At 47.6% G+C, this 14932-nt stretch overlaps 3 protein-coding genes across 4 annotated transcripts in view; 2 read left to right on the top strand and 1 right to left on the bottom strand.

Annotated features, from left to right (window-relative positions):
- The window catches only part of LOC123148788 (adagio-like protein 1), a 38085-nt gene extending 29385 nt beyond the window's left edge, over positions 1-8700 (bottom strand). Inside the window, exons 1-2 of one of the 2 annotated variants that reach the window (XM_044568273.1) lie at positions 8121-8700; positions 3792-5243 (exon numbers count right to left, since the gene is read on the bottom strand). In XM_044568273.1, the coding sequence (XP_044424208.1) occupies positions 3792-5243; positions 8121-8440 (1772 nt within the window). In that variant the 5' untranslated portion in view covers positions 8441-8700. Of the gene's footprint in view, positions 1-3176; positions 5244-8120 lie in introns of those variants that run through there. The other variant, XM_044568271.1, reaches the window with a different exon arrangement.
- Positions 1788-2844, top strand: LOC123148789 (putative cyclin-dependent kinase F-2). The gene has a single exon (XM_044568274.1). It carries the CDS (start codon positions 1815-1817, stop codon positions 2841-2843), a length of 1029 nt encoding a protein of 342 aa, XP_044424209.1. The 5' UTR covers positions 1788-1814; the 3' UTR covers position 2844.
- Positions 8701-12210: 3510 nt separating the features above from the next.
- Positions 12211-14932, top strand: LOC123148787 (G-type lectin S-receptor-like serine/threonine-protein kinase At2g19130). The gene has a single exon (XM_044568270.1). The coding sequence runs from the start codon at positions 12299-12301 to the stop codon at positions 14702-14704; it is 2406 nt and encodes an 801-aa protein (XP_044424205.1). The 5' UTR covers positions 12211-12298; the 3' UTR covers positions 14705-14932.

Genomic DNA, 14932 nt, shown 5'->3' with positions numbered 1-14932 from the left:
TATTAACAAAATGCTAATCCTGTATTTGGAAAATGATAATCAAGCATTTGATATATTTTAAAATGTGTATGGAAAAAATATTGACCATGTAATATAAAAATGTTAATCTTGTATTTGTAAAACGTTAATAAAGCATTTCAAAATACTAAGAAATATGTACGGAGAAATTTTTGACTGTATATTAAAAAAATGTTCAACTTGTATTTGAAAAAAATTCTTGACGTATACGAAAAATATAGAATCAAAACCAAAACAAACAAAGAAGAAAATTAAACCCAAAAAGAAACTAAAGAAAACAAAAAATAAACAGAAGAAACGAGTGCAAAAAAGAATGATAAAAATAGTGAAAACCGATAAAAACAAAGAAAAATGAAGAAAAGCAAGTAGAAAAGCAAAGAAAACAATAACAAAAGAATGAAAAACCGAAGAAAACAGTGCAAAACAATAAAACCGAGTAAAAATTGAAAAAACGAAAAGAAAAACTATGAAAGCCAGGAAAAAATCAAAGTTAGAAATGAAGAATAGTAAGAAAACCAATGAAATCTGCATTCATGATCAGCGAGTAGTATGCAGTTACAGAAGAGAAATGGTTTCTTCTGTTAATATGTAACTCCTACAAGATGAGCAAGATGACACAGATCACCAGTTCAACTCTGCCTAGTAGTAGTGCCTAGCCTGCTAAACCCTGTGAAGCTGCGTGATGGCGACCAACGGAGAACGTTTTCCTGAGCATTGAGGTGGCGCAACCCGCCAGGCTTCTCTCCCGCCTCTGCTTCAGCATCTCCGGCGCCTCCACGAGTTGTACCCGGCGCTGCCGCTTGGCATCCGATGCTTGCTGGTACCTCTCATGGAGTTTGCGCTTCGCGGCCTCCATTGCCTTCGCGTCTGGATCGGCCGAGACATTGACACGCTGACAGACGGTGACCTCCTCAGGCTTCGCCATGTTGATGCCACCGACGAGATCGGACGCCTTGCTGCTGATCTCCACCGCCTTCTTCTTCTTCGAGTCAAGATCGGCCGAGGCATGCTGCTGGTCGTGACCGACGATCTCCTTGGAGGAAGGCGGCTCCGTCGTCGTTGCGCCGACATGCTGCTGCTCCACGGTCTCCTTCGGCTGAGGCGCGTTGAAGTTGTCCGGCTCTCCGGCGAAGTTTTCCAGGGCGGACGCCCTCCACCCGCTCACGATGCCCCTGGCGAGGAGGCGGACCCGCTCGGACTCGTGCTTCCGCAGCGCACGGACGGCCTTGGCGAGGTCCGTGGTGGCGAGCACCTTGGGCGTCACCGGAGTCAACCGCAGCGTCTCTAGGGACTCTGCCATCAAGCCGTCAAGAACCCCGCAGAGCTTCTCCGCCTTGCCGTCGTCCGCGGTGTTGCAGAGCCCTTCAAAGATGTTGCCCCTGGCGCGCCGGAGCTCGTCGCGGCACATGTCAGGGGCGGCGGCCTCGATGGCCGCGTCGACGGAGTCGAAGACGCCGAAGAAGCGCTTCCACCGGCGGAGCGCGCTCGTCTGCGCGGCCATGGAAGCGGGTTTCTGGCGAGCTGTGATCGATCTTTGGATGGAGAAGTGGAGGGGGAGGAAGAAAGCGATCGCGTACAACGAGGTCATCGAAGATCAAGTTTATATAGATCTTCCGATGAGGCGGTGAGCAAACCGAGTGCCATTCGTCGATCAGAGCAGCAGTCGGAAGCGCGTTGAGAGTTGCGCGCGCGCCACGGAAACATCTTCGAACGGCAATCGGTTTGCATGTGCCGCACCTCCTGTACACAATAACTACAGATATTCCAACACGCACCAGCAAGTAGCACCCACATCCATGGCCATCATGTCGCGAGCTGCCGCAGCGGAAGCCGCCATTGGCGCCATGATCGACGACCACGCCGCGGGCTCCCGCAAGAGACGGCGCATCGGGAGCACCGAGGACTACCAGCTGACGCGCGTGCTCGGGGCGGGCGGCTTCGGCGTCGTCGTCAAGGCGCGCCACCGCGCCACCGGAGACGACGTCGCCCTCAAGTTCCTGGTCCGCTCACCCGACGGCGGCAAGAGGAGGCACCACCGTGCACACGCGCTCCACCGCGGCCTGCTGCGCGAGGCGTGCTACCTCGCGGCGTGCCGCGGCCACCCCTCGGTCGTCGGCTTGCACGGCATCGCGCGGGACCCCCGCAGCGGGCAGTGCAGCCTCGTCCTGGAGCACGTCGGCCCGAGCCTCGCCCACGTCCTGCGCGCTCGCCGCCGGCCGTTCACGGAGGAGGAGACGCGCCGCGTCATGCGGCAGCTCCTGAGCGGCGCCGGGAGGATGCACGAGCGCGGCATCGTCCACCGGGACATCAAGCCCGGGAACGTCCTCGTCGGCGGCGAGGGCGCGGTGAAGATATGCGACCTCGGGCTGGCCGTGTCCATGGCCAGCGCGCCGCCGCCGCCCGGCCGGGCCGGCACGCGCTGGTACATGGCTCCCGAGATGCTCCTGGGGAGGCCGGACTACGACGAGCTCGTGGACGCCTGGTCGGTCGGCTGCGTCATGGCCGAGCTGCTCGCCGGCGAACCGCTGTTCCCGGGACAAAACGTGGTCGACCAGCTCTTCCGAATCTTCCGCGTGCTCGGCGGCGCGTGTGTAGGATTCACGCGCACGCCGCTCCCGCTCGCCGCCGCGGGGCAGATGCCGCCGACACGCCGAGGCGACAGCGTGCTACGCGCGCTGTTCCCGGAGGAGCGCCTGTCGCGCGACGGATTCGAGGTTTTAGACGGGCTCCTCACATGCGACCCCAGCGAGCGTCTGCCGGCGGCCGTGGCGCTCCAGTGCCCGTGGTTCACTGACACCGCCGACGTCGCTGCCTCTACTGCGTAGGATGCATGCTGTACCACCATTCTACGTCATCACTTCTGCGTAGGGTACAAGATGATGATATGTTTTGTAATGTAATTTAGTCAGTAATGGAATTGTACCAAGGTGGTTTCTCCTGTAATGGAATTGTAATTTAGAATGTTGTGCAGGCTAGGATCTCCCTCTCTGCAACTAAACGAGTCGACAGCTATTTCCCTGTCACAATGTTTATCAGTGCTAGAGAAGAACTGTACATTATTTGTCTATAAACAAGAGGAAAATAGAAAAAAGTTAAAACACACACAACTAATAAGCTTACCTGAGAGGAAAACTTGCTACAGCCTGTTATTACATGTCTAACAAAAAAAGAGGATTGATCCAAGACCATCCATACATCTCATAACTATCACAGTTTCACAGAATACAGGAGAGGGGTCATCTGTACAAAGTAGTCCTTTTTTTAACCTAACAGAATGGATGTCAGAATAGTCTGAGAATACATAAAATTGATACTCATTCCATGAGAGTAGCTTATGAATTATACTTATCTGGTAAAAGACCAAACAAACAGCAACAAGAGAAAAAAAAACATATCACTACCCATTAGCTACATATAAAGCGAGCAACCCCGGTTTAAGAGGTTTAATCTTTACTCGAGACCCAACCATATCTCACTTCCGAGCAAATACATCCATTCATGGCGCCAAACATTCAGTGCCCCCGCCCGGTGGTGAAGACAATCAAGCTTAACGCCACTTGAAAGGTCTCATTTGTTTTCATGGAAGCTTGGTTGAAAGACCTTTATATAGACTTCAAACAGAGTTACTACTAGCCAGAGAGAGCTCATGTACTTCAGTGAGCATCCACTCTTCTCCAGTTTGTCCTCCAAGCACTATCGCTTTTGTACCTCCAACGACACAGGTACTGTGGCCCCACGCAAACCGCGGAGGTCGCCCGGGAACATTAAGTATCCTCCACGTAGGTTTCTCTTCAGTCGGATCCAAGAGATACAGCTGTGACGCCGAGTGGAGGCCTGCCACTGATCCACCAAATATTAACACTCTTCCCCCTGGCAAACTCACAGCAACGTGATCAAGACGAGGAGGTGGACCAGCTCCAGCCGGATTTCCCGCCCCAGGCATTCCACTCCCAGTGAGGCACCGCCAGCAGGGCTCTTCTTCGCTTAAGTCCATTGTGAACACATCACTGGATCGTAGTCGGAGAGGACCACTCTTAGCAAGACCGCCAAACATCAGAATTTTCCTACCATCATACACAGACATTGAGTGGCCCAATCTAGAAGGTGGTGTCCAAGATGCAGGTACTTCCCTCCATACAGGTCTGTCCATGCTCACATCAAGAAGAAACGTATCACTGAGTAGTACACCCGAGTCTGCACAGCCACCAGAAACCACCAACTTATTCCCATCCAAAGTGCAGGAGCTGTGCCATGAACGCGGAACCGGCGGTGCAACACCAGGGATCTCCCGCCAAGTTGGGTGTTTCGCATCCAAATCCAACATGAATACATCATTAAGAAGGCCCTGCCTTCCACAACCCCCGAACACAACTAACCAAGATCCATTTAGGCAAGATAGTGTATGGCCCCAGCGGCCCGGAGGAGCTGAGCTTACATTGACATGTCTCCACTCCGGATTGCTAGCATTCAAATCCAACACAAACGTGTCATTCATCGGTTGCATGTTAACACCTTCCCCGCCAAAGAGAACGACACGATTCCCTACAGCACAAGCACTGAAGTTGCATCGAGATGGCTCCACTGCACCTCCAACTGTCAATTTCCTCCATGCAACAGCTTCCAGGGTGGTTAGTTCTCTGGCCAGCCGACCCCAGCCCAATCTTTTCGCAGCAGGCACAGTCTCAAGAGCTCGAGTAGTCTCACTACCCCATGCATTACGGCAAACCATTCTCCAAAGATCTTCATTTTTTGTTAAGTCATACAACCGTCGACATACAGAGCTCACAGATGCGACATCTCTTGGAGACAACCTTGACAAAATACTCTGGCAAAGTACTTCATCAGTTAGCTGGAAGAGACTGGAATACTCCCGGCAGAAGTTGTCCTGCTCTAGTCCGGTGGTTATGGGCCGGAAAAAGTTATCCGGAGCAAACCGTGTAGATCTCACAGGTTCCCTTGTAACTGAGCCAGGTACTGGTCCCAAATCAACATTAGCATTGGTGAAGAACTGAATGCCCATATAATGGGTGATGATATCATCATCTCCATATATAGGAGTCAGATGCAGCCTATTCATCAATGGAAATCCGTCTTTTCTGAAATTCAACAAATCACCACGGAACTGAGTACCGTTGTCTACGCATCTCTGAATCCCAGAAACTACTGCATCATCAACCAAGGGGTGCCTTCTCTGAGCAAATGGGCCTCTGCATTGCAGAAACCGGCTGAAAGAGGGACAAACAGCAGTGTATAAGAACATCAAGGATAGTAAGTTCAACAGTAAACTACTGCGCAAAAAGCCACATCATGGACAGCTAAAAAAGGAGAAATGGTTCAAGAAAAGAGCAGCACTTGCATACAGGATATATTTTGTTGCCATTAATTACAAAATGCCATTTCCAAACTTAATTAGCATGCAAGAATCTATATAGCCCAGGAATGCCACGTAGTATCATAAGGACCCCTTGGTGGTAGGGTCCTGTTTTCTCAGAAGTTTTCATCGGCATTCCCTTAATTATCATGTGTGTTTTGAGGCTCATAATGATGTAGAATGCCAGCAAAAGACAGCAAACAACTTTAAGAAATTCAATGTTCATGGTCAGGATGCACAGTTGTACGGCAGAACATTGTAGACCATGTTTTCACAAATTCAATTTACTATTTATGTTGTAGCAAACATCCCTTGGGGCCTTGGAATATGCTTCAGTAAATAATGACTATTATTTATTTCCTAGGACAAAGGTCTACAGGCTGACGTAATTGTGATATCAATAGTAGTAGGTATATAAGTGCTAGACTGCCAATATAGCACAAGATAATCAATGGAGTACAGTCTACTATAGGTCCACAAAGTTTGCATGAGTTATCACATAGACTATTGAACTTGGAAATTGCACATTTAGATCTCCAAATTTGTACATGCAAGGCAAGCAGGCTTTATGATTATGAGAGAACAGACATTGAGCACTGCTCTCTTCAGGTAGTGGGGTCAGTGTCTGTAAAGAGGAGGGGGGGGATCTATACAGGCATGCTGTCGATATCGATTAAATAATTGTCATGTACCCAGCAAGATTGGCACATATTTTGATACAAACAGAAAACTACTTAAGATTACATGTATGGCGAAGCATGATAACTGAGCAGGCGTACTCCCCCCATTTGTTTTCTATCAGAAACTCAAAATAACAAGCATGCAATAACTTCTACGATTAAGCCTTCCAAACTTTGGAAAACAGTTGTTCCATCACATAAATCAGTAGCACTATATTTGTCTGTCACCATCATAGTAATATACTATTGGCGTTATTTTTTCTTATGATGTACGTAGTATACAGATATCTATGGGTCCCTCAGTAACAAAATATTACAAGATAATCATATGTGAGGTCATTCTACAGAGCAGATGGTACTTAAGAGAACTTCAGAATATTACTATTACTATTTCTGCAAGACCAGAATTGGTCACAACTCACAATTTATCACTTATCCAAGTATACCTTAGATCCTTCAGCTACAGATATTACTATTTTTGTGTTCTTCCTTTAGTGTTATGCGCCTATGGCTCATTTTTAATTAAGGCTACATACCTTAAAAGTTCCATTCCACAACCTGCTCTAACTCTACAGGTATCATTATTTTCCATGATACTATTGAAAAGTGCAACATAACATTGTCAACTGTCAGATCATCAAACACCTGGGATTCCGGCATACTTAACATGACAGACAAATTTTGATTAGAATACTACTTTTAACTGAGCAGGTTCACTCCCATTCTGTCATAAAGATCATGATAAATATATGTTCATTTCCATGTGAAGTTGCTAAGTTCCAACAAGTATGTTTGCTCAAACCTCAAAGGATACTACCTACAACCTTGTTGCCCTACAAAATGATTAGAAGTACTTACAAACATGTTATTGTTTTTCATTACTTATGTAGTATCATGCCAAAAGGAGTTTATAACTGATACAAAAAATACCCATTTCAAGGCGTCACTATTTTGTGTTCTCCCTTTTGTGTTATGCACTTATGACTCATCTTTCATTAAGGCTAACTACCTTAAAGTCCCTTTTCACAACCTGCTCTAACTCTACAGGTATCATTTCCATGATTCATTGAAGAGTGCAAAATAGCATAGTATGATCAGATCATCAAACACCTGGGGGATTCCGGCAGACTGGACATGACAAACAAGTTTTGATTGAATATACTTCTTTAACTGATCAGGTCCACCCCTTTCTATTCTAGAGACTGTCATGATAAATATTTGTTCATTTTCATGTGAAGTTGCAAAGTTCCAACAACTATGTTTGCTCAAAGGATACTACACAAGACATGATTACCTTAAAACAAAACAAAAAATGATTAAACTACATACAAACATGCTTCTGTTTGTCATTACTTATGTAGTATCATGCCAAAAAGAGTCTATAACCAATCCAAAAACACTAGCGTAGAAGTATCAGAGTTAAGTCAATCTTGAAGGGTTGCATTAGATACAAAGTTAGCGAACCAAGGGAGAATTCAAACAGCATGGTTCCAAGACTAGCATATCAGGCCAAGATGTGGTTCAGCAGCTCCAATATATAGAGTAAATAAAGCCTCAAGATATGGTCCAAACTCAACAATTTAAGGTAGGAAAACTTCTCCTGGGACTGATGATGCAAGACATGATGGCACTTTTTGGTGCTAAGTTGCTAACTTCAATCTATTTTGTGCACACAAATCATCGGAAGTCTTACGAGCATTTGTAGGAACTGTTAACAGAAAGCAAACAATGCTACTGGAGGACTAGGCAAAGCCAAATAAGCACAAACAGGCACAGGGAATCCTACACCATAACGAACCCACGTCACAGCTTGATATTTGGCCCAAAGAAGAAGCGTTTTAACAAGTAGAGTGTAAACCGAAGAATTCCCCAATCTAGCCACATTTCTATTGCTACAAGTCACCACTACAGAAGCTCAGGACGTAGCAACCCAATTATCCAAACGAACAAAAATTAAGCTCTGATCGATCCTAAGTGGCATCAATTCCAACAATACATGCACGAATCGAACCGAAGGAGAGCAAAAGTAGGAGGACGGACGGGGGACGAACCAGTTCCTGCCGAGCACCTCCTCGGCGCGGTACCCGGTGGCCTCCTCGAAGCCGCGGTTGACGTAGATGATGGGGCAGTCGGGCTCGAGCGCGTCCGTGACGACCAGCCCGTACGGCCCCGCCCCGCGGAGCATCCCCTCGATGGCGAACGTGAACATCCCGCCGACCCCGTCGCCGCCTATCCCTCCAAATCCCCCGCCCTCGCTCCCGCTCCCGCTCCCCCCGCCAAGCACCACCTCTCCCCCCTCCTCCTCCTCCTCCTCCATCTCGTCCCCGCTCCCGGCGCTGCCGCCGCCGTCGGACTCGCTGTCCCACTCCATGGCTGCGCGCGCGCGTGGCAGCCGAAAACCCTAGGTCCGGATCCGGGCTCCCCCGCCGCCGCGGCTCATCCCATGGCCGCCCGCGCGCGTGGAGGGGAGGGTGGGCGCGCGGATTGGGGATCGGTGGCTGGGGGGCTGGGTGAAGGCGAAGGAGGTTTGGGGCTGGGACTGGGAGGGAATGGTGGGCTGGGGCTCGGGTTGCTTCTGCCTCGCTGTCGGGGGTCGTGGGAGGGGAGAAAGAGGGAAGACGAACGAGTGGACGGGGAAAGGGCGGCGTGCAGAGCACAGTGGCGTGAGCCCAGCCTCGTCCACTGGCGCCCTGTCCCGCTCGGTGGATGGACCTCCGCCGTCGGATGGGATCTGCGGCGCACGTGGACGGCCCGGATCCGCCGTTCTCGAAATGTCGAGACGTGCACGCGTGCAACCGCGAAGCACACGGGACCGGGGCGACCAGCTGCGCGGCCCTGGTGTGGCCGTCGTTTTGTCCCCCTCCCCCTACACCCACTTTACAAATGAGTTGAATTTCAGCTCAATTTGTATTGTCCCCTAAAAAAACCAATCTGTATTCTATTCCGGAGTAGGATTTGTTTGAAACTTCTAGGCGTGGTTTTCTGGTTGGGAATATCAAAAGCCCCCAAAAGCATGGACCTAGGAGCGCTCCCTCCTCTGCTCCGTCGCTCCCCCATGCACCGAATGTTCTGCATGACGATGTACAAAGTCGAACTCAGACCATGAAAAACCCCGCATCTTGTTTCTCTAGTAGTGTCGCCCCTTCCCCTTTGCTGCTGCTCCTTTTCTTCCTTCCGCCATAGTAGGCCTTGATTTTCCACCGCCGCCATCGTAAGTCGGGCAAGTCAAGGCATCGCCATATCCCAATCATGCAAGCGCGCTTGTAGGCTCTGCAGGCGCTCGGTACCATTCTATCAACAATGCATTACACCACTAGCCACATCGTCGGTGTCGTCACACTGAGGTCAATTGTGTCGCTCTTCTTCCTTTCCCGCACTCCTCCTTCGTCTCATTCTCCTACCATCTCGTGTCGGTGGCCTCATCACTTTGCCTCACATCACCACCATCGAGGCCAGGTTGGCCTCCTCCTGCCTCCTCATCCTCTTCTTTCTCCTTCCTCCTCTAGATCTCTTATACCTTGCGATCTGATACGACAACAAAGGAATTTTGTTCGGAGTATACCTACTGATAGTTTGGTAAGTACGTGGTTTGATTTAAATGTCGTGCAGACTTTTTTTGCGAAAAAGAACTCAGATCTATTATAAAATTTTACCAAAAGTACAAAAGCACTCCAGACCTAATAAAAATTACATTAAGGTCCCTGGACCACCAAACGACTACTACTGTCGCCAGAATGACGTGACGTTGTCGTCGCTCCCATACCAGAGCCGACCTAACTTTGTCGATAGCAGCCAGAAAGTCTTTATGCACGTGCCCCCAAGGAAGAGTGCCCCAGAGTCGCAATCGTTGTTGTTGAACCCTTTAATCAATTTGAAGAATCTGACACCAAATATCGTCGCCACGTACACACAACGAGAAATCCTAACCTTGCCACCCCGAAGAGCTGGCAGGAATCTACACTGGAGTCCGGAGCTCTGTTTAATCCGTCCCGCCGGACGAACTTGAGGAGGATCAGTACCCGAAAGATTAACTCAAAGAAGAAGCGTCGTCATCCACCTGAGTGCCACCCTGCGAGGACTAAAACCCTGATCATCTACTAGCCAGAGTCGAGGCATCAAGGTTTTCCTCCCACCACAGGCCACCGGAGCGGTAGGCAGAGGAGAGGTGAATCCATGGCCTCGCCAGCCGAGATCGCGGGGAGAAAGGCTTTACCCTAGTCGCCTTGCGAGAGGGGAAGGAAAGTCTCTTCATAATGTCGTGCCAACTTTTTTCCAAAAAAAGTTGCTAATAGCCAACTTAAATAAACATAAAATACTGTGAATGAGTCCTTCCAAACAAAATTCCATATAATGCAATCCTACAATCCAAAATCAAAGAGGTGACGCAAAAGAAAGAAAAAAGTCCCAATAAAAATCCTTTGGAATTTCGAGACCCTAAGAAAGTGATAATAAGTACTCTACAAGATTGTTTGGTTTAGCTATACATACTAAAATGAGCACGTGATGGCCAACTCTCCCCTCTTGCTTGCAAAACAAAATACCAAAAGAGGTTAGCAAGTACTCCTATAACCTGTTAGAGCAAAGTGTTACGCTGAGGGGAACCTAACACGTTTTTGTATCACCAAACGGCAGTTTTCTCATCTGTGTATCTCGCAGCAATAACATGTTGCCTTGCAAAAGAGAAAGTCGTGAGAAGCTGATGTGATGTGAGAAACTATACCAGCCAACTTGAAAACAAACAGCAACTTAATAGCAACAGTTGTGATGGCAAATACCTTTGACGTGAGCCGGTAACCAGATGCGTAAAGCTCATGTCCACACCTTCTCGTTCACTTCCTCTCCTCTCCGCCATGCAAACTCGGCCCAGAACACACTGTCAAAAAGGAAGTAAGAAAAAAACACTTAGCCCAGAACAAGGCAACATGTCCAACACCACCTTCCAGTGGATGGGCACGCGAGAAACCCTAACCTCTGCCCTGAGGAGCTGGCAGGGAATCTATGTCGTCAGAGCCCCATCCAATCCATCGCGCTAGACGAACTCGAGGAAGATCGAAGTCCAGAAGATTAACTTGAAGAAGAAACGCTGCCATTCGTCCGAGCACCACCCTGCGAGGAGTAAAACCCTAACATGTCGACTAGCCAGAGTCAAGGCACCAATATTTTCTTCCACACCACCGGCCGTCGGGGCGACAAATGAGGGGGAGGTGAATCCACAGGCTTGCCAGCGAAGATCGAGAAAAGGAAGGATTTACACTAGTCGCCTTGTGAGAAGGGAAGGAAAGTCTCTTCTTAATGTCGTGCCAACTTAAATATACAAAGGTTGTTTGATTGCTACTCCCTACGTCCATAATATCCATAATATAAGAACGTTTTCAAGCTAACATAGCTTGAAAAACATTCTTCTATTATGGGATGGAGGGAATAAAAGAGAAAATACATGAATCTTCCGAAAAAGTTAATAACTTAAGTAAAAATAAAATACTGTGAATCAATCCTTACAAACAAAATTCCATATATTGCAATCCAACAAACCAAAATCAAAGAGGTGATGTAGGAGAAGAAAAGTCCCGACGATTATAAAAATCCTTTGGAATTTCAAGACCCTAAGAAAGTGACAACAGGTACAAGATTGTTTGGTACACATAGCTATACAAAAATACGTGATGGCCTGCTGTCCCCTCTTACTTGTAAAACAGAATACCAAAAGAGGTTGGCACGTATAACCTGTTAGAGCAAAGTGTTACGCTGAGGGGAACCTAACACGTTTTTGTATCACCAAACGGCAGTTTTCTCATCTGAGTCCATCTCCCAGCAATAACACGTTGCCTTGCAAAAGAGAAAGTGGTGAGAAGCTGATGCTGATGTGAGAGACTATACCAGCCAGCTTGAAAACAAATAGCAACTTAATAGCAACAGTTGTGATGGTAAATACCTCTGACGTGAGCCGGTAACCAGATGCCTAAAGCTCATGTCCACACCTTCTCGCTCACTCCTCTCCTCTCGTCTCCACCATGCAAACTCAGACCGGCTCAGCCCTTCTGTGGGTGCTACCTGCTACGTGGTTGACAATCACCACCAGGATAAATGTCCATTCAACTAGCTTGGCTGTTTTGTTTGACTGTTGAAAGTTGAAACCGCGGCTATTTACTGCTATGACCAGACCATTGAGCAATCATCCTGCATTTGCGGCCTCTGCATCCGCAAGCTCGCCCCTCCTCTTCAGTTTACCATGCATCTCCTCGTGGATATTGCATTGCTCCTCTTCCTGTACATGTCAGCATGTTCTGCCGCGGCAACGGACACCATCTTGGCCGGCCAAGCACTCACCGTCAACGACAAGCTCGTCTCCAGGAACGGCAGGTACGCACTTTGCTTCTTCGAAACAAGCAGCAAATCCTCCAGAAACACTAGCAACTGGTACCTCGGCATATGGTTCAATACGGTCCCCAAATTTACTTCTGCATGGGTTGCAAATAGGGATAAGCCAATCAAGAATATCACCTCATTGGAGCTCACAATATACCAGGATGGCAACCTTGTCATCTTGAACCGGTCCACCAAGTCCATAATCTGGAGTACACAAGCAAACATCAAAAGAAATAGCACCACTGCTATGCTGTTGAATAATGGAAATCTCGTCCTAAAAGACTCTCCAAACTCATCAAAAGTTTTGTGGCAGAGCTTTGATCACCCCACAGATACATTTTTCCCAGAGGCGAAACTTGGATGGGACAAGCTCGCCGGCCTGAACCGCCGTATTATTTCTTGGAAGAACTCAATCAACCCAGCTACTGGTCTGTATAGTTACGAGTTGGACCATAGTGGTGTCGACCAGTTATTGATTGCACCACTTAGCAGCTCTGCACCATACTGGTACAGTGGTGTATGGAACGGCAAATACTTTGCCTCAGTTCCAGAGATGGCAGGAAACAAAATTTGGAGATCAGAATTTGTCGACATTGGCCATGAGAAGTACTACACATATAGCTTAGTGCAAGCAAAGAGGATTACTCGTCATGTAATTGACATCTCGGGCCAAGTAAAGGTGTTTGTTTGGAACGAGCGCTCACAGGATTGGGAAATGATCTTCGCCCAACCAAGAAGTTCGTGTGATGTCTATTCAATTTGTGGACCTTACACAATTTGCAATGATAATGTGCTTCCAAATTGCAACTGTATGAAGGGCTTCACCATCACATCCCCTGGGGATTGGGAGGTAGAAGATCGAACCAGTGGGTGCTCGAGAAATACTCTGTTAGACTGCATTAGCAACAAAAACACAACACATACCACAGACAACTTCTATTCTGTGCCATGTGTTGGGTTGCCCCAGAATACCCCAAAAGTAGAAGCTGCTAAAAGTGCAAATGAGTGTGCACAATTGTGCCTGAATAATTGCTCTTGCACTGCATATTCCTTCAACAATAGCGGATGTTCTATCTGGCATAATGAACTACTCAACGTAAGACAACTACAATGTAGTGGTAGTACCAATTCAAATGGACAAACTCTTTACCTTCGCCTTTCTGCTAAAGATATGCAAAGTTTGGAAAATAACAGAAAAAGGATTGTCATTGGAGTCGCAACTGGTATAGGTGCTTGTGCTCTAGGCTTATTCGGGCTCAGCCTCCTAGTAATCATTTCGAGAAACAAAAGGAAGAGCTCTGGCCGCATGCTGAATGATGGTTGTAATGGAATCATTGCATTTAGATACATTGATTTACATCGTGCAACGAAACAATTCACAGAGAAGTTGGGGAGAGGCAGCTTTGGTTCAGTATTTAAGGGGCTTATAAATGATTCAGTTTCCATAGCGGTGAAGAGGCTTGATGGTGCTTATCAAGGAGAGAAGCAATTCAGAGCCGAAGTGAGCTCGATTGGAGCTGTTCAGCACATCAATTTAGTTAAGCTTGTTGGATTTTGCTGTGAGGGCTCTAGGAGATTGCTTGTTTATGAATACATGCCAAACCTCTCTCTTGATGTCCATCTATTTCAAAACAATTCCACTATGTTGAATTGGACTGCTCGTTATCAGATAGCCCTGGGAGTTGCCAGAGGGTTAGCCTACTTGCATGAGAGCTGCCGAGACTGCATCATACACTGTGATATTAAGCCAGAAAACATACTGCTTGATGCTTCATTCCTCCCAAAAATTGCAGACTTTGGGATGGCAAAGCTTCTAGGAAGGGATCATAGCCGAGTCCTGACTACAGTCAGAGGAACCGCAGGGTACCTTGCACCTGAATGGATTACTGGTGTTCCTATTACACCAAAAGTTGATGTTTATAGCTACGGGATGGTGTTGCTGGAAATAATATCTGGAAGGAGGAACTCGTGCGGACCATGTACGAGTGATGGCAACCTTGATGTTTATTTCCCCGTGCATGCCGCACATAAGCTTCTTGAAGGAGACGTCGAGAGTTTGATAGATCAGAAGTTAGATGGTAATGTCAACCTGGATGAGGCTGAGCTGGTTTGCAAGGTTGCATGCTGGTGCATCCAAGATGAGGAGGTCGGTCGACCAACAATGGGACAGGTGGTTCAGATTCTTGAGGGTCTGGTTGATATCAGAATGCCCCCAATACCAAGACTACTTCAAGCTATTGGTGGAAGCTCGCATTCGATGCGCGCATAACCTATTTCTCAAGGGAAACTAGCTCAATTGAATGCCTAAATGATATGGTACACGTGTGTTTGTAGTATTTAAAACGAGAATTGTATTTACTATGCAAATGTGACGGCTTATGGCTGGAGATAAATTTGTGTTGCTTGCAAAGTTGTGACGCGTTATAATGTTAGCCATGTAAGTAATGACTTTTTTTTTGCAATCATGTAAGTAATGACTTTGCTATGCTCCGTATAC

This window comes from Triticum aestivum, chromosome 7A (assembly GCF_018294505.1).
Source record: "Triticum aestivum cultivar Chinese Spring chromosome 7A, IWGSC CS RefSeq v2.1, whole genome shotgun sequence".
NCBI classification, from domain to species: domain Eukaryota; kingdom Viridiplantae; phylum Streptophyta; class Magnoliopsida; order Poales; family Poaceae; genus Triticum; species Triticum aestivum.
The sequence above is the reverse complement of the archived record's forward strand: the minus strand, read 5'-3'. Positions and strand labels throughout refer to the sequence as shown.

Excerpts from the sequence above, each read along its gene's own strand:
- LOC123148787 (XM_044568270.1), top strand. The coding sequence starts at position 12,299 with ATGCATCTCCTCGTGGATATTGCATTGCTCCTCTTCCTGTACATGTCA.
- LOC123148789 (XM_044568274.1), top strand. The coding sequence starts at position 1,815 with ATGGCCATCATGTCGCGAGCTGCCGCAGCGGAAGCCGCCATTGGCGCC.